The sequence below is a fragment of the Gavialis gangeticus genome, unplaced genomic scaffold (genome assembly GCF_001723915.1).
Source record: "Gavialis gangeticus isolate Ggan-Ray unplaced genomic scaffold, GavGan_comp1, whole genome shotgun sequence".
Classification (NCBI taxonomy): Eukaryota; Metazoa; Chordata; order Crocodylia; family Gavialidae; genus Gavialis; species Gavialis gangeticus.
The window spans coordinates 53,227,156-53,242,691 of NW_017729029.1; the positions used below are offsets into that span (position 1 = coordinate 53,227,156).

General features: G+C 47.2%; 1 protein-coding gene across 3 annotated transcripts in view; it reads right to left on the minus strand.

Annotated features, from left to right (window-relative positions):
• Positions 1–15,536, minus strand: part of ATP1B4 (ATPase Na+/K+ transporting family member beta 4) — a 42,869-nt gene that overhangs the window by 10,372 nt on the left and 16,961 nt on the right. The window contains exons 1-5 of one of the 3 annotated variants that reach the window (XM_019521588.1): positions 15,015–15,328; positions 14,715–14,779; positions 7,340–7,496; positions 1,850–1,978; positions 951–1,055 (exon numbers count right to left, since the gene is read on the minus strand). In XM_019521588.1, the coding sequence (XP_019377133.1) occupies positions 951–1,055; positions 1,850–1,978; positions 7,340–7,496; positions 14,715–14,777 (454 nt within the window). In that variant the 5' untranslated portion in view covers positions 14,778–14,779; positions 15,015–15,328. Of the gene's footprint in view, positions 1–950; positions 1,056–1,849; positions 1,979–7,339; positions 7,497–14,714; positions 14,780–14,968; positions 15,329–15,536 lie in introns of those variants that run through there. The other 2 variants (XM_019521587.1, XM_019521589.1) reach the window with 2 other exon arrangements.

Consider the following 15,536-nt stretch of genomic DNA (forward strand, 5'->3'; position numbering starts at 1 on the left):
CATCCCCCCCCACCCAAGTGCCCCTCACTCCCCACCCACAGCCCACCAACCCTCCAGGTGTCCCAGGTCCTGCAGCCCCTTGCCCCCACCCCCAGCAGAAGCCAAGCCTGGGCTGCCACTCGTGGGAGGCAGTGGCTGCTGTAGCCAGACCAGAGCATGGAGCCTGGCTCTCCTACCCCACCACCCGGCCCCTCTCACACAGGCAGCATGGCCAGAGTGGAGCTAGGGAGGAGGGGAGGATGCGGGTTGCCCTCTGTGGGCTTGGGGCTCCCTGCCCTGCCGAACTTCCCCCGGGGGCTCCGTGGCCCAGCAGGAGAGACCCAGTGGGGGAGGAAGCACCACTCCACCATACTGAGGTGCCCTCTGCCTACCCAGCAGCAGCAGGGGCACAACTCCATGCTGCCATACCTCACTTTGGCAGCCACGATGGCACGGCACTCCCTACTGTGCCGGGTCCCATTCACTGGGATGCAGAGGCAGGTTCTACCTGGAGCTGGTCCAACCCGGATGCAGCCCCATGCCCTGCTGTGGGTGCAGAAATCTTGGGAGCAGGGGGGCACATGCCCCCTCTGCCATGTTACCTTGGCCCTCCTGCCCCGCTCTGCTGCATTGCCTCTGCTCCCCACCCCCACATTACATCGCCTGTGCCCCACCCCCACCCCTCCAACATGTCGCCTGTGCCCCCGGATCCCTGTTTATCACAACCCCATCCAAAGATGTTGCAATCCCACTTGGGGTCATGATGACCCACAGTTTGGGAACTGCTGCTTTAGGATGTCAGGGCTTGTGCAGCTGTTGTTGAGTGACCCATACCAAGTTAACATTTCTGCATGATGCGTGGGATCTATTTTGTTCATATAACAGATGCTTAATTGCTGGAAAAGGCACATGGGTACCTATCACCTTTGAGACATGCAGACTGTAACTGAAATACAAGCCAGCTAATTTACCTGCGAGGAAGCGGTGCATACTGTCCACATATGGAAGCCAGCTGCTAGGCTCTGATACGTTGAAGGCAATGGTAAACCCATGTATGTATGGTCTAATCATTACTCCTGGCAAATAAAACAGACTCTGTTATATTAACCAGCCACAGACATTTTATCAGTGTGTGAACTGAAGGCCTCCAGCATTGTGATCCCCATGTATAATTATAACTATAATCATCATTACTGATTGCTGACTGCAGCAGTAAGACACAAGCCCTGCCTCAAGGAACTTACAGAATCATTTTGCTGAGACCCTTGACATGGACATGACTCTTCGGTTCTCCATGAAACAGTTGAAGGTACCTGACCATCAAAGCCCACAAGACCAGGTCTTTAGTGGGTATGAATCTGGGCAGCCCCGCTGCCTGGATTTCCACCAGCTGAGAATCCAGCCCACTGTCTCTGCAGATCATCAACATCCCCGGGGGTGTTCAAGAGGAAGCTGGACAAGCACCCTGTTGAGCTCGTTTGAGGCCAATTACCTCCCACCCATGGCAAGGGACTGGACTTGATGATCTTACAGGTCCCTTCCGGTCCTCCTTTCTATGATTATAGGATACATCAGTGTAGCCACCCGAAGAGAGATTTTGCTGCTTCCTCCCATGTTAACAGAGGGTTTAACTCCTGGTGCTTCCTACATCCAAAAACTATTCTAGGCATGAGAACATACACCATTTGATTTTGTCTGAAGATTTCAGCTTCAAGGTATCTGTAAAAGAACTGGAATTTTGATTATTTAAATAATACTTTTTCCAGGAAGAGCAAAAACAAAGCGTGCATTCAGGCAGCTAGTTTGATCGTCCCCTAGCCATGAGCAGGGCTCTGAGAAAGCATGGTTGGATATAAGTTGAGGTGCTTACCTGGCGGAGCAACTCTATCCCTGTATGTCGGTGCGTAGGGGTTCAGCGTGAGCACCATTATGTACATGCAGAAGGCGAACAACCCAGCCAGACATAAGTACAAAATGAAGTAAAACAATAAGATCAAGCCTGCAAAACACAGAGGGCACGTTGCTGTTCATACAACCATTAGCAGTCCCACCTTCACACAAGGACACATTAATAGCTCTTTTCAGCACTTACTATTCTTTGACGATTATTGACATTGTACATTTGTTGAAGCAATGACCCTTTCCCTGGCTCCCCAACACACACACACATACATCCAACCCACCTTCACCCTTTGGGGAAAATTTGGTTCAGGATCTATAATTCTCAACCAGATGCTATCTCCAAGTGGCCCAGACAAAACCCTAGCTCTGAATTCCTCTGGATGCTGGGAAAGATGGAATTCTAACCTACATTCCCCCTTTATGGTTTGCTCCAGCCCTACCCTATATCCCACAGCTCAAACTGGACCCAAATCTCATCTCATTTGGCCTGAGTAGTTGCAATATCGAAATCATATGTGAAAGGGCCATTGAATTGCTCTTGCACATATTTAATTCCTTAGAATTCCAACAGGAAAGATGATCCCTCACTAATCAGCTGTTTGACATCACGATCCAGATCTCTGGGGAACAATGCGAACAACATTACACAGAAACATAGCAGCTCAGAAATACACATTCATTTGGCTTTTCCCCAAGCCCATAGGCCAAACAGCAGTATTTATTTTTTCCAGGACCAGGGCTGGGGTTGTCTCCTGAGAATACAGTCTATGAATAAAAGCCAGTGATTCAGAAAATAAAGTTAGACCATAACACAAACATTTCCCAAGAAAAGAGTGATTCCAGTTTCAAAGCAAGCCCTGAGAACACAGATGTGCACTTTCACCTCCCTGTTCTCTAGGTGTTTATGTTGGGGGAATTTTTAGTGACGGGAACTAGATGGGAACGTACATTCAGCTTCGGGCTGAACAAAGGAGGCTCAGCAGGGGAGCTGAGGTGTAGGGGAGCAGAACCAGTAGAATACAGAGCCATGGTGGAGGAAGACGTTCATCGGCTCTGAGATCTGAGAGCAGGCTCTTGACATGAGTGAAATCTGAAGAAAATTCCTGGTTCTCGCTCTCTTCCCCAAAAGGGGCCAGGGCTGGCACATAGAGCTGAATTCTTGGGCAGCAAAGAGTTGGTCAACAGCCCTTTAGTTTAATTCCCTCTGCTTTTGGAAGAATTAAAAATACCCCCTCACCCACTTTCCCAGGGGTTTAGTATCTTGGGGGCTTCTACTGCATGGCTGCCAAAAGGGAGTCTGATAAAAGCTGTATCATCAGCTAGGCCCAGAGAGTAAAACAGGTGCCTCAAGATTTCCCCTGCAAGCTCCTGGCACTGCCAGACTGAGGGGGAGCCAGGGCAACTTCTTTTGGTCCATAGGCTCCTTCTTAGAGGGTACAACATCTAAGGAACTCCACAGACCAGATTCTGTTCTCAGTTATCCTGATATAGTGGCCGTTGTAACGTCAATGGCATTACTCCAGATATAACCCCAAGAGAATGAAGGCAGAATCTGGTCTTGTGCATTTAAACTGGTGTGACTCTCCAGCTAGTTACCTAGCTTCACACATACCTGCTGGCATCATATCAGTGGGGTCTCTTCAAACGTACAGCGAGTGAGAGCAGAAGCTGAGTAACTGCAGGCTCCTTGACAAGAGGGGATGGCTTGGGCCTCAGCTGAGGAGAGCCCCATCACACAGCTACCACGACTCGCAGGCAGACACTGTTCCTTAGCAATGCAGCACCACTGGGCTTACCCCTCCCGTTATTTTTCAGTTCTGCTTTGGCACATGCCATGCCAAGTGCTGTCACAAACAGTGGCCACCTCGCAGGGCTATTCACACTGGGGTCAGAGCACCTTAAGCCCTGAGGCTCTTCTGAAATGTATAGCCAGGAAGCAGTGCACTGTGCAAACCCAGTGCCAAAACATCACTGCTCTCTGCCATTCAGCCATGAGTAAGCTTGCTTATAAAACAGCAAAAAAGACTTGGAAAACTTGTGTGTTCACCTTCATCACCATGTATTCAAGGAAAAACAATTCAGGCCCTGGAACACACCCTTCCTTTCAGTTGGTACTTGTCAGAGATGTGGAAGGTAAAGACCATTCTCCCCTTAGCTTTCATTAGTTGGCACCTTCATTTTAGAAGTGTATTGGAGCCAAGGCCCAAAACTACATGGAAAGAGCTCTCTCTGAGATACCCTGCTGAGCCTGCTCCTTGTGCTGTGTAGGGTGGTACCTGTGTGGGTGTGGGTGGTACGAAGCATTGCTCAGTTCTGGGATGCTAAAGACCAATAAAATCATGTGTCATCAAATAATAAACACATAAGTGTGCAGAACATTAAAGCATTTGGGGCTGGAACTAGATGGCCTCCTGAGGTCTCTTCCAGCCTCCTCATTCTCTATGATTATGTGCTGGTTACAAAATTATTACAATGTCTATATAATTTATGGTTATTACTCAGCACCTGGAGCACATCTGTGGGAGGGGGAGGGGAGTGAGGTATATTTTGTAGTCTTATTTTTTACATAGAATTGTTTTTATAATTTTATTTAAATGAGCTAAAGGCACCAAATTCTCTGAAAATTAGTGTTTGAGGCTTCAAGAATCACAGGAGATTTGAGTGAATTAAAGCCTCCAGCCCCAGCAAACAACCTGCAGCTCTAGTCAACATATCCATTTTGGTTGCATGTCTCCAACCTGACACTCGTGTACGAGTTCTTTAAAGACAATCTCCACCATCATTCAATCCACAGTGATAGTGTCTTCATTTTATATCTGCCATAAGCACTGCCAAATCAGGCTCCCTATGCATCTGGGACATCTTACATGTCATCTGACTGCATTGTAGCACATAGCATTGGCTGACCCCTGAATCATATCACTAGCTGGGTAGCTTTACAGCTGCTGTAAATTGATCCTTTTTTGTTCTGGCTGCAGCTGATTTTACACAATAAGTCTCTTGGCTTATGTGAGGACAGTCACTGTGGGCTTTGCAGGAGACTAAAAACTTGGCAAGAGAAATGAACAAGTTGCAAGGCTTGTCTGTTTGCTACTAGAGCCAAGTGCTCAGTGTTGCCAAATTGCCTGTTCTTTGTGTTTTGAAAAAAACCTGCTGATCATCACATTGTCTGCAATTGCTTTGGGACTTTGCAAATGCCTGAGAATATCACTGGCTAAACCAGGCTGAGGTAAATACAGAGTTGCTGCCCTGAGGTCAGCAGTACTACTGCAACACAAAATGCATGTGATTTTAAAATAGAGCCCAACCCAATAGCTTTCAAGCCAGTGAACAAGTTGCCAGGAAAACACTGCTGAAAAAGCCCACTGCATCATGCATACTGTCAGTACTGAGCCCTGGACCAAGCTGCAGGAGCAGTGCTACTGGGGCTGTATGAGTAGCACCTGCTCTCAGTCACAGTCCCATAGTGCCTGTTTTCAACCATTTCCATCTGGCTTTCTGGCCTGTGTTTTTTTGTTTTGTTTTTTTTTTGTTTTTTTTTTTTTTTTTTTTTTTTTTTAGAGGTGGTGGATAATGCTGTCAAAGAAAATCCTAGCTAGGGAGTCAGATCCTGCCTCCCTGAATCCCGCGCAGTGCTATTGATTTACTCATGTAGGTAAGAACTTATTGTGGCCTGGCCACCCATGTTAATGGAGTTACTTTTGTTCTACAGTGGGGTAACCATGAGGCAATTTAGACTCCCACTAAGCCCTGCCTGTTCTACAAGGGCAAAGATGTACATATCAAAGGACTCCACAATCTGCATATTGAAATCTAAGCTAACCAAAGGTAATGCTTCCCTGAGGCGTCATAGAGAAGTAGGGCTGGAAGAGACCGCAAAAGGTCATGTAGTCCAGGGGTGGTCAACCTGAGCCTGAGACAGAGCCAGAATTTAGCAATGTACACTGCCAAAGAGCCACAGTAACACATAACAACGTGACGTAACGGCTATGGAAGCAGGTCACTGTGTGCTTGTGCAAAGATTCAAGAAGATGCATATTAACTTCTGAAGAGCCACATGTGGCTCTGGAGCCACCGGTTGGCCACCCCGATCTAGTCCAACCCCCTGCCTGAGGCCAAATCATCCCTCTCCAAACTATTTTATCAAGGCCCCATTAGACACACCATGCCACAGAGGCATACCAGGAGATGAGAATCTCCTCTGTGAATGCACAATCATCAGAAAGGCCCTGCAAGTACTTTTAGGTCCAGATTTTTCAGCCTAGCCACATACATCACATTATAAACAACACATACAAACAGTCAGTAAGACACCTAAATGGCTACCGTTCACTTAAAAACCAAACTCATGTCCAAATGAAGATATTAGATGGGTAGTCACATGCATGTTCTAAAAATCAGGCATTGGAATTGAGAACTGCAATTGTAAGCATCTCCAAAATCATCTCCATTTACCTTACTTGGTGCTTGTTTAAGTGTCGTCTCTCAGCACATTCAATGCTGCAAAAAAAGGCCAGGTTGGCCTCCTAAAGCAGCGGTTTCCAACCTTGGGTTGTAACCTAAATGAGGGTCATGAGGGCAATGCCGGCGGTGCTGCACACAAAGGATAAGCCACACCACGTGCTGGGAGCTCCCCCACCCCCAGACTGCTGCACTCCGCTCCCAGCAGCTGGTCATGGCAAAAAAAAGTTGAGAACCACTATCCTAGAATTTGAAATCCTCCATGTCTCCACAGAGTGGACATCACTGACAGCAGCACGGGGAGCTTCCATGCCACCCATCAGCCCTGGTCTGGGAAGGCAGCTCCAACTTTAGTGCCTACAACAGGGGCCTACAACGAGGCAGCAGCTCTCCCCACTCCCAGGTGAATACACGGAATGATTAAACACTCTCAGATTCATTCATGTCCACTCCTAGATAGCACCAGAAGTTTAATTCTTCTCTAGCTCTTGGTGTTTTTAAGGATGTTAAAAAAAAACAGCTATTACAACACAAAGGTCAAGGGACAGAAACACAATCCCACTGACTTGTAACTCCTGTTCAACTGAATTTAGCCATAAAGCTGCAGTAAACTAAATTGTTTGATAGGAGCTGAACACATGTCAAAAGAGAGCCTGGGGCTGAAACTGATCTTTGATCACCAGTTAGTCTCACTCATGGTGCCTGAAATACTCAAGTCTCAGTGGCATGATCCTTAATTCCCTTAACTTGATCACGTTAAAGGCAATGGCTCACCAATGAGGGTGGCTTTCCCTGGACTGTATGCTTTTAAAAGGACACTAATTTGCCAGGATTCTACAGTTCTCTATAAAGCCACCTGTTAGAAAGATATGTGTGGTTCCCTTAAAATAACAGGATTTAGGTTGTATGTGCTCTGCTATATCCTAGCAAGGACACTGACAAACAAGCGAATCCCTTGTGAGAAAGAACAGAGAAGGAATGGAGGCACAGAACCTACCCCAGCTCTTAGCTGTTCTTCCCAGACATGTTCTGTTCTCTGGATCCCACAGGAAATTTTTCATTTCTTGAATTACATCTGCCCAAGTTTTCTTCGCCATCACTTCCTCTCTCCCTTCTCTGCCGGAGTTCTGCATTCGCTGTTCCTGCTTATTTTCCTGGAATAGTTACAAAACAACCCCCACAAACAAAGTAAGCATCTCATTGGCCAAAAATAAATGCAAAAGCACTTACTATCTGGAAATGGTTCAAATTTCCATTTTCCCATCATCACTCCTGTGTTATGGAGAGACAGCTTTTTGGCTGAAGTCATTTAGAATTACTTCTATCCCAGCATTAATTTTTCCAGGGGATATACAATAATGCTGTTAAACTGGGCACTATCCCATCATTCATTTGTAATCTGTGTGAACTTTCTAAAAGACGCTCTAAAAGATGGGAGAGTGTTTCTACAGCTCTCTTATGCATCTCTGTGATAAAAAATACAGTGTACTGAATTTGTGACAGGAGTCACCACTGAACACTGTTAAACTATGTCGTCCAAGTTCCTTCTCTCAGCATGCAAGTAAGTTTGCAGTCTTTGAAGATATGCTTGTGTCATTTGTTTTGGATTGCATGAGGTTCTAGAGATCTGGACCTATACAACAGCAGGAAAGTTTGATCTGTCTTAGCCTCTGGTAAAAGAAGTCTTCATAATTTTAGGCTCTGGACACAACTCTGAGTATCTTTTCTCAGCTGAAGGTGCCGGTGATGTGATGAGCTGTGAGGATTCTCTCTCGTGACACCCAAACTATGGGTAGGTGTTATGTCTCATTACACATGTGGAAGAACCTTCTTTTGAACTCGGTGCTTGAGTGACCCCGAGATCAACCTCAAACCATCTCGGAAATAAGTCTGGTCGTGGTTCCAAGGAAACATATGTCAGATGCCACCTGAACTGGGACTGCAGGAGAATACCACACAAAACCTGGTTCCGACATCAAACTAGAACTTCAGCCATGTTCTTCTTGCTTATCTGAACTACAGCTAAGCAAAAGTTTGGGGAAGGAGTTGAACCCAAACAGGTGCTGAAGCCAAAATGATGTTTTGTAAAGGCTCTCAAAGAAAACCCACTCCATTGCACACAGCTTTCACTAAAGCCTTTTTATAACACACATTCAAAGACAGCATGATTCACTAACCCATCCAAGAAGCAGGTTTACATTCAAGGTGGTCCTGCAGCCAGACACCTGGTTTCTGGTTTGGCTCAGAGTCTTTCTAAAAATTAAGGGGTACACATCTTTTGCACCATCTCACTGAGAAGGGTCTGATCTGAGAAGTTTGGCTAGTGAATGAGTTCCAAATGGCTCCGAATGCTTAGTGTTCTGTCTTATCTGCATCTTTTACAGATGAACGTGAAACAAGTTCAAGACTGGATTGGGATGTAATTTCCCCATAACTTCATGGTGCTTTGGTTTGGACCTGGCTGTAGTTTACACATATATTTCTCTGGACCAGGGGTTCCCAAACTGTAGTACACTGACCCCTGGAGGTATGCAAGACATCTCTGGAGGGGGGGCGGGGTACGAGAGAAAAAATGTGTAATAGTGGATTTAATTGTCATTATAACAATAATTGGAATTTAAGGGGTTAAAATATAAAACATATGCTGGTAAAGGTATGCAGGCAGCTGGTAAATCTGGAAGGGGGCACACAGTAAGAAAAAGTTTGGGAAACTCTGCTCTAGACAATTCTGTCTAGGAGCCAACTGTGCATGCCTCTCTAAAAGCCTCAGCAATCTTTACCTTGTTAAAGTCGAGGACTCAGATTAACACGCTGTCCATCTGCACCTGTTGGAGTTTAGCTATTATAAATCATAAATATCCAGTGGCTTCAGGAATGCCATTAGGGAGATTCCCAATAGCAGCTGGGAGCTTCAAGTTCAGTGGCTTTTCATTAACTCTTATTAAAAAAATTCTTCTGCTTCCAAAGGAAAACAACCCCCCTCAGAGGCACCACCTGCTGCTAATCCCATTATCCAGATCTCTTCTTGTGCACTCCATAAGTCACCCATTTTTTTTTTTTTTAAAGGCCTATTGAAGAGATGAGGAAATAAAAAATGTTCTTTGGGCACAACTTCCAACAAGTCAGATCTCTCCAGCAGCTGGATTATGCTATGCAGCCAGCATCTCAGTATTCCCCCGGATTGGCAATCATAAGACTGTGTAACAAATTATTGAGAAATGTAAGCGAATGTTATGCCTTTTAGAGCCTTCACCATAACCCCAGTATTTTTAGTAGTGGATATAATTGGCGCAGCCTAGCACTGGTATAAATCAGTATTGTCCCATGGACTTTGCTGACTTACGCTGTCTGGGAACCCAGCCCAGTATCTGTTAGAGATGTGTGTGCATCTAACTGTTGCTACTCCTGCAGCATTGAATGTAAAAAAAGCTGGAATCCCACTGTAAATCTGGAGGAACACACTGTTTGACTCCTACTGTCAGATATCTAGTTATTTCCCAAGTCATAGCTTCTTGTTAATACATCAGACACTGACCAGGCATCAGAAAACTGATTTCTTTGGATCAAGATAAGATCAGGGGATTTTATAGCCAGCTCCATACATTTCTGACTGTATAAGATTGGACTGTAGCCTGGTATCAAGATCCCAAATGAATGACAGTACGCACAAAAAGTGAAGAAAAGAAACCTCCTCTTCTTCTCACTTAAAAAAAAAAATGCTATTAGCTGATATTTTGGAAGCATTTCTGAGATCACCTGTACTGCGATTGAGATTACTTGGATCGAGAGAGTAGACAAAGAGAAGCCAATTAGAAATGCTTGGGGAAAAGCTACTCTCAGCTGGACTTGAGCCAACATTAAACCCTCAGTCATCTCATTCCTTTATTTCTTGCAATTCACAGAGCCATCAGGTCCTGAGCTGGGAAGATGACTCACATGCACAGCAATTAGCTAACAACTCTTTAAAAACTTTTTGGGAGGGGCAATACTTCACCCGACTCACCAGGGGGCAGTCTGGTGCTCTCCCAGAGAGCTTAGATCCATATAATCCCTTGCTGTCCCTTTATGGATGCATCTTGGCAGGGATAAAATTGTGATAATATCTCCAGTAAATCTGGCAGCGAGATAGTTCCTCCATGGGCCTGGCTTGATTGACTCCAATGAGCCATTTACATCAGGTGAGCACTCCCCCCCCCCATGCGTGGGAGGGCTTCATGATTTGCCAGGGGAAACAAACAAGCAGGGAATCAGTGTGTGAGGCCAGATATGATGATAACAGCCCCCACATTGATCAAGGTATCATCCTGCACTCCCAGTGGGTGCACAGCCCAGTGGGTGCTAAGAGGACTCCACACCTTGCAGGATCCAGCCCTGCTGATAGAGAGAAGCAGCAAGAACCCCAGATCAGCAGCTGCCAGCCAGCTGTGTGTTGGGGGTGGGATGCTGCTCCTTTACAAGACAGGTCTCAGCTTCTCCTGCAGTGCTCCAAACTGGGAGGGAAGCATTTAAGCACTGGCAGACTGGATCAGGCAGCCAGTCTGTACAGACCCCCGGGGTTGACAGGATCTGTTCTGAGCTGGAGGGACCTGTAAGGTGGTTGTGTCCAAGCCAGGAGTCTATGAAGCTGCCTGCTGGCATTTGCCTTGAATAGGGAGCTGCCCAGGGGATCCTCCAGGTCAGGTGGGCAAAATGCAGCCCGGGGTCCGGATGTGGCCTGCCAGGCTATTCTATCCAGCCTGTGGGGCCCCTAAAAAATTTAGAAAATTAATATTAATCTGCCCTGAGCTGCCTGTCATGCAGCCCTCAATGGCTTGCAGAAACTCAGTAAGCAGCCCTCTGCCCAACATAATTGCCCACTCCTGCTCCAGGTGATGCAAGTGGCATCACCAACACCCTGCTTCAACACCCACTCCTGCTGGAATCAGTCTGAGGCGCAGGGATGGAACACAGCCAGGACAGGACAGAGCAGGGTTCAATGCGAACCTCTTAACACTCCTCTGTGCTTCTGGAATTAAACAGGAGCCAAGTCTGAGCACTTGATTCTGCTGGGATGGCACCATCCCTGCCCAGGCAGAACTTGGACTGCAGGGCTATTAACAGTGACCTCAGCAAGAAGAGAACATGTGAACTAGGGAACAGGCAAAAACTCCTGGTGAAAAAGAAGTCAGCATTACTCTGTGGGGTGGGCGGGGAAGGAGCCAAGCACAGAGCAAGAAAAGCTGGATCTGCTGAGTGACAGACCAGACGACTGCCTATCGGTGTCTGTGCAGCCTGCAGGCATGTTGCTGTTAGTCACTAGCACTGAGAGGTCCCAAATGAGATCAAGGCTGTGCACAGACATGTGAGAGAGAGGATCTCTGCTTTACAGAGCACACAGTGGGCATGTCTACACGTGCCCCTGACTGTGCAGTTGTTACTGCAGCCATTTAGTACTGACTTTAGCAAGTACTAAATGACTATGCAGTAACCGCCATTACTGCGCAGTCCAGGTGGCGCATGGGTCATTTCTGCCCCTACTGCACAGCAGCTCATTGGTATCGTGCTGTAGTGTCAGTGTCACAGTTTGTGCCTGCTGATGCTATGTCGCCGTAGTGACGAGCTATGTGGCCATAGCTTGTTACTATGGAGACATAGTGTCTTGTGCAGATGCGTCCAGTATAAGTAGGTGGAGGCTGGGAGTGCAAATGGAGGTTTTGTGAGGCATCGAGCCAGTGACAGAGCCAGAACTACAAATCACATTTTCTGGCCCTGGGTGCCGGGTACCAACAGCCATTGCCACTATTTCTTTGGATCTCAGGACTCCAGCCAACCCCCTGCTTCTGAAATCACACTCAGTCTTGCCCTCAGGCTTTATTTAGATCAAACATTATGGAACAGAGTCACCACTGGCCAGGACTGTGAAGACCAGCCAGCAGATCCTGGAGTGCTGATGGACTGAGGATGGAAGGATGGTGCCCCCTCCTAGGCACACATGCTGGATCGCTTAGATGTCATTGCAGCCAGCAGGGCGGCAATCTCATCCACCTCCACCATCTGAGCATTATGCAAGAGGCCTGCGTGAGCTCTCAGCACAAAACTGGGTCGTGGTCCTGGGTTCAGCCACTGGCCTGCTGGTAGCATTGCCCAGGTCACTTCGGGCACCTATACACATGCCTCACGCCTGCTCCAACTACTAATTAGCATGCATCTGAGCAGATTCAATTAATTGGAATCACGTGTTCAGTATCCCAGTGCTTCAAAATAGCAGTGGGGGCGCTTTAACTAAAGCTCATGGAATGAGTTTTAGTAAAAGCACCCCTTCACACTATTTTGAAGTGTAAGATGCTGAATACACACAACCCTGCAGGCACTTTAATTAGAGTAGCTCCAGAGAGCAGATGTAATTAAAGCACCTCACCCACCCCACAGCACGTGTAAAGACACTCTTCACTCCTATGTTCCCTGGCTTCCCCTGCCTCATTTGCCTGTTATGCCTGTAGGCTCCTCAGGGCAGGGATGTTCTCTTCCTACATGCTTAGCGCAACACAGCCAGATCTCCCAGGGGCCCCAGGTGCTACCACAATATAAACAGTCAACAGCCACTGGCAGGCACCTGGAATGGGGCCAGAAGCCCTTACATCCATTCCAGTCTCACTGAAGAGCCCACACTGCACATCACTTGTGAAAGAGTCACCTTTTTCCACCTATGCCCTTTGTTAATTAACCTTTCAACTAACATATCCTACCACAGGATAACTCGGTCTTAAAATCATCTGCTCTCTGGATGAGCCCCCATCATTAAAGAATCTCCCTCCTCTGAGGCCCTACAAGGAGGAATTGCTTCTGGATACAGATTTCCCAGCACTGATGGGACAAACTGTTGCTGCCAGGGCTGAATACTGCAAGTGTGGCATCAACATCCTCTGCTGGACAGCGGGCTGAAGCTGCCAGTGACAGGGGCTAGAACCTCTCTCCTGTTCTGCACAATCTGCATCACTATGGACTAACAGTCAGCACAGCCAGCCTCTGGCCAGCCCACCCTGGAGTAGGGAGGAGGATGACCACTGTGTACCGCACACCATGGGACTATCACCAGCCAGTACAGGTGTTGCAAGGCTTCTCTAAATGCCACTCGGCCAGGGGTAGCAGATATCCAACAAGTACTAACAGCCTTGTCCAGTTTTTGGAGTAACAGGCCAGATTGGAGCCTAATTCTGGGATCTGCCCTGGCTCTTGTCAGCATAAACCTCCCCAGGAAACCTGGCTGGGGTACGGGGTTGGGTAAAAGTATAGGGTTGCCCATATGGTATAGGAGCAGCACAACATTCCTCCAGCCATTCCGCCCCCTTGCTGTCCTCAACACCGGGCTTGAGAAAGTGGCAGAATCCAGGGCGAAATGTAGCTTTACAGACTGGTGCAAGTAGGTGCATGAATTGAATTCATAGCACCCAGCGTGCCCCACCAAAGGCCAATTTGGCCAGGGAGCACTGCCTGGATAGTTGATCCACTCAACAGGGCTGCCTTGGGAAAGGCTGCCAGCCACTTATACAACACTTCTGGCTTCCCTCAGGACGGCTTGTACTTTACTATATCAAGTGTGTCTGGGTTACCTGAGGTAGAAGCAAAACCCATCAGGCTCATACCACTATGTAGCTGCAGGGAGTCAGCATGAAACAGGTTTTTTTAGTGTTCAGACCAGGAGCGTCATTGACGTAACCAACCACCGCTGCAGGGGCCCTCTGTCTCCCCACTCCTGGGAATTGCTTTTCCTGGGAAGCAGATACACGAGGCAGACATCTGTGCTGCTTTAGATCTGTGACAGCCAGAGGTGAATTCTGATCTCTGTTACAGGAATGTGAACTTCCGGGGAGCTTTAGTGGCATCCAGGTGCTGTTCGCAATAAAGTTTTCCCATATTCACAATGGTGCTTACTTCAGATGGATACCGACTTGACTCAGCCCCAAATCCCTTCACTACCCAACAAATCTTCTACCACCCTTGTAGAACAGGCAATGGGCAAGTTGGAATGGAACTGAGGCTAGAGGCAGAGCTCACTGCTCTTCTAAACGCTGTTTTTGCCCTGAATTTCTTGTGCCTCAATCCTGAGAGCACTTGACTTCCCCTCTTCCCTCAACCCAGTCCCTTGTCTCTGCACTGAAAAGGGCTAATCCATCCAAATTACAGCAGAAAGAGCAGGGCTTGTTTACTCAATTATCTTTGCCTCGGGCAACTTGGCTTTCCAGCCTGAGGTCACCACAGATCAATGGGTAGTGCTTGGGCTCTATGATAACAAAGGGGAGGAGGAGTGGTCCCTAATGCAAAAATCACTATAGTTAGCACCTTTCTGAAGCCCTTTTGCTGTTTCCTAGCATGGGCAGCCCCCATACACTCACCGGTTTCTGGTGGGGGCTCCCAGGCTGGCCTTCAGCCCCTCTGGAGGTAGCATTCATGTCCATGGCTTCATGCGAAATGTAGAGAAATGGAACAATTAGTAATGTAGGAAGCTACTCCTGGGCTCAGCAGCACAAGCTGCATCAGTGCAGCATGTGCCACCCCAGCACAGAGAGCTCCCAAGCAGAACTGTCACCCCAGTATAATTCCATATTCCCGTCACTTATTCCATCTAAGTAGGTAAGGAAAGGCTCACAGAAAGCAGGTTCAGCCCTTTAAATCAAATGCAAGCAATAAGAGACCTCTGCTTTTTCTTCGTGGCTGGGATCAAGTGGGACCAGATAGAACACGTTGCTTTTTTGACCTTGAAAAGAAGACTTAGATGTTGGGGAAGAGATCAAAAAATAACTCGCTTTCATCAGAAGGTTGAGATCATGCAACAGGATCCTGGCCGCACTTAAACTCCTCTTCCACTTAATGTCATTTGCACCTACAACATGATCCACTGTATTAAAGTCCCCAAGAAAATAAGACAACTCCTAGATAGGGAAGCACCCTCCTTGCTGCCTTAGGAGAGCAGGAATCCGTTCATAAAGACTAACAAATAGCAAGGTCATCCTTAGTGGCTGAATATATATGCCAATGTGTGCTTGTCAGTCATGGGGAGCCCCTGTTAAATGCTTGCAAGATTTCTCTTGCAGTTATGGGGCTTCTATATTTATCACACCAAGTCAAGACGGTCAACAGCCCAGACTGTGCAGTCTCAGTTTCCCCCAGACATATATAACTCATAGCCAGCAGGAGAAAATCATGAGAAACAGCCA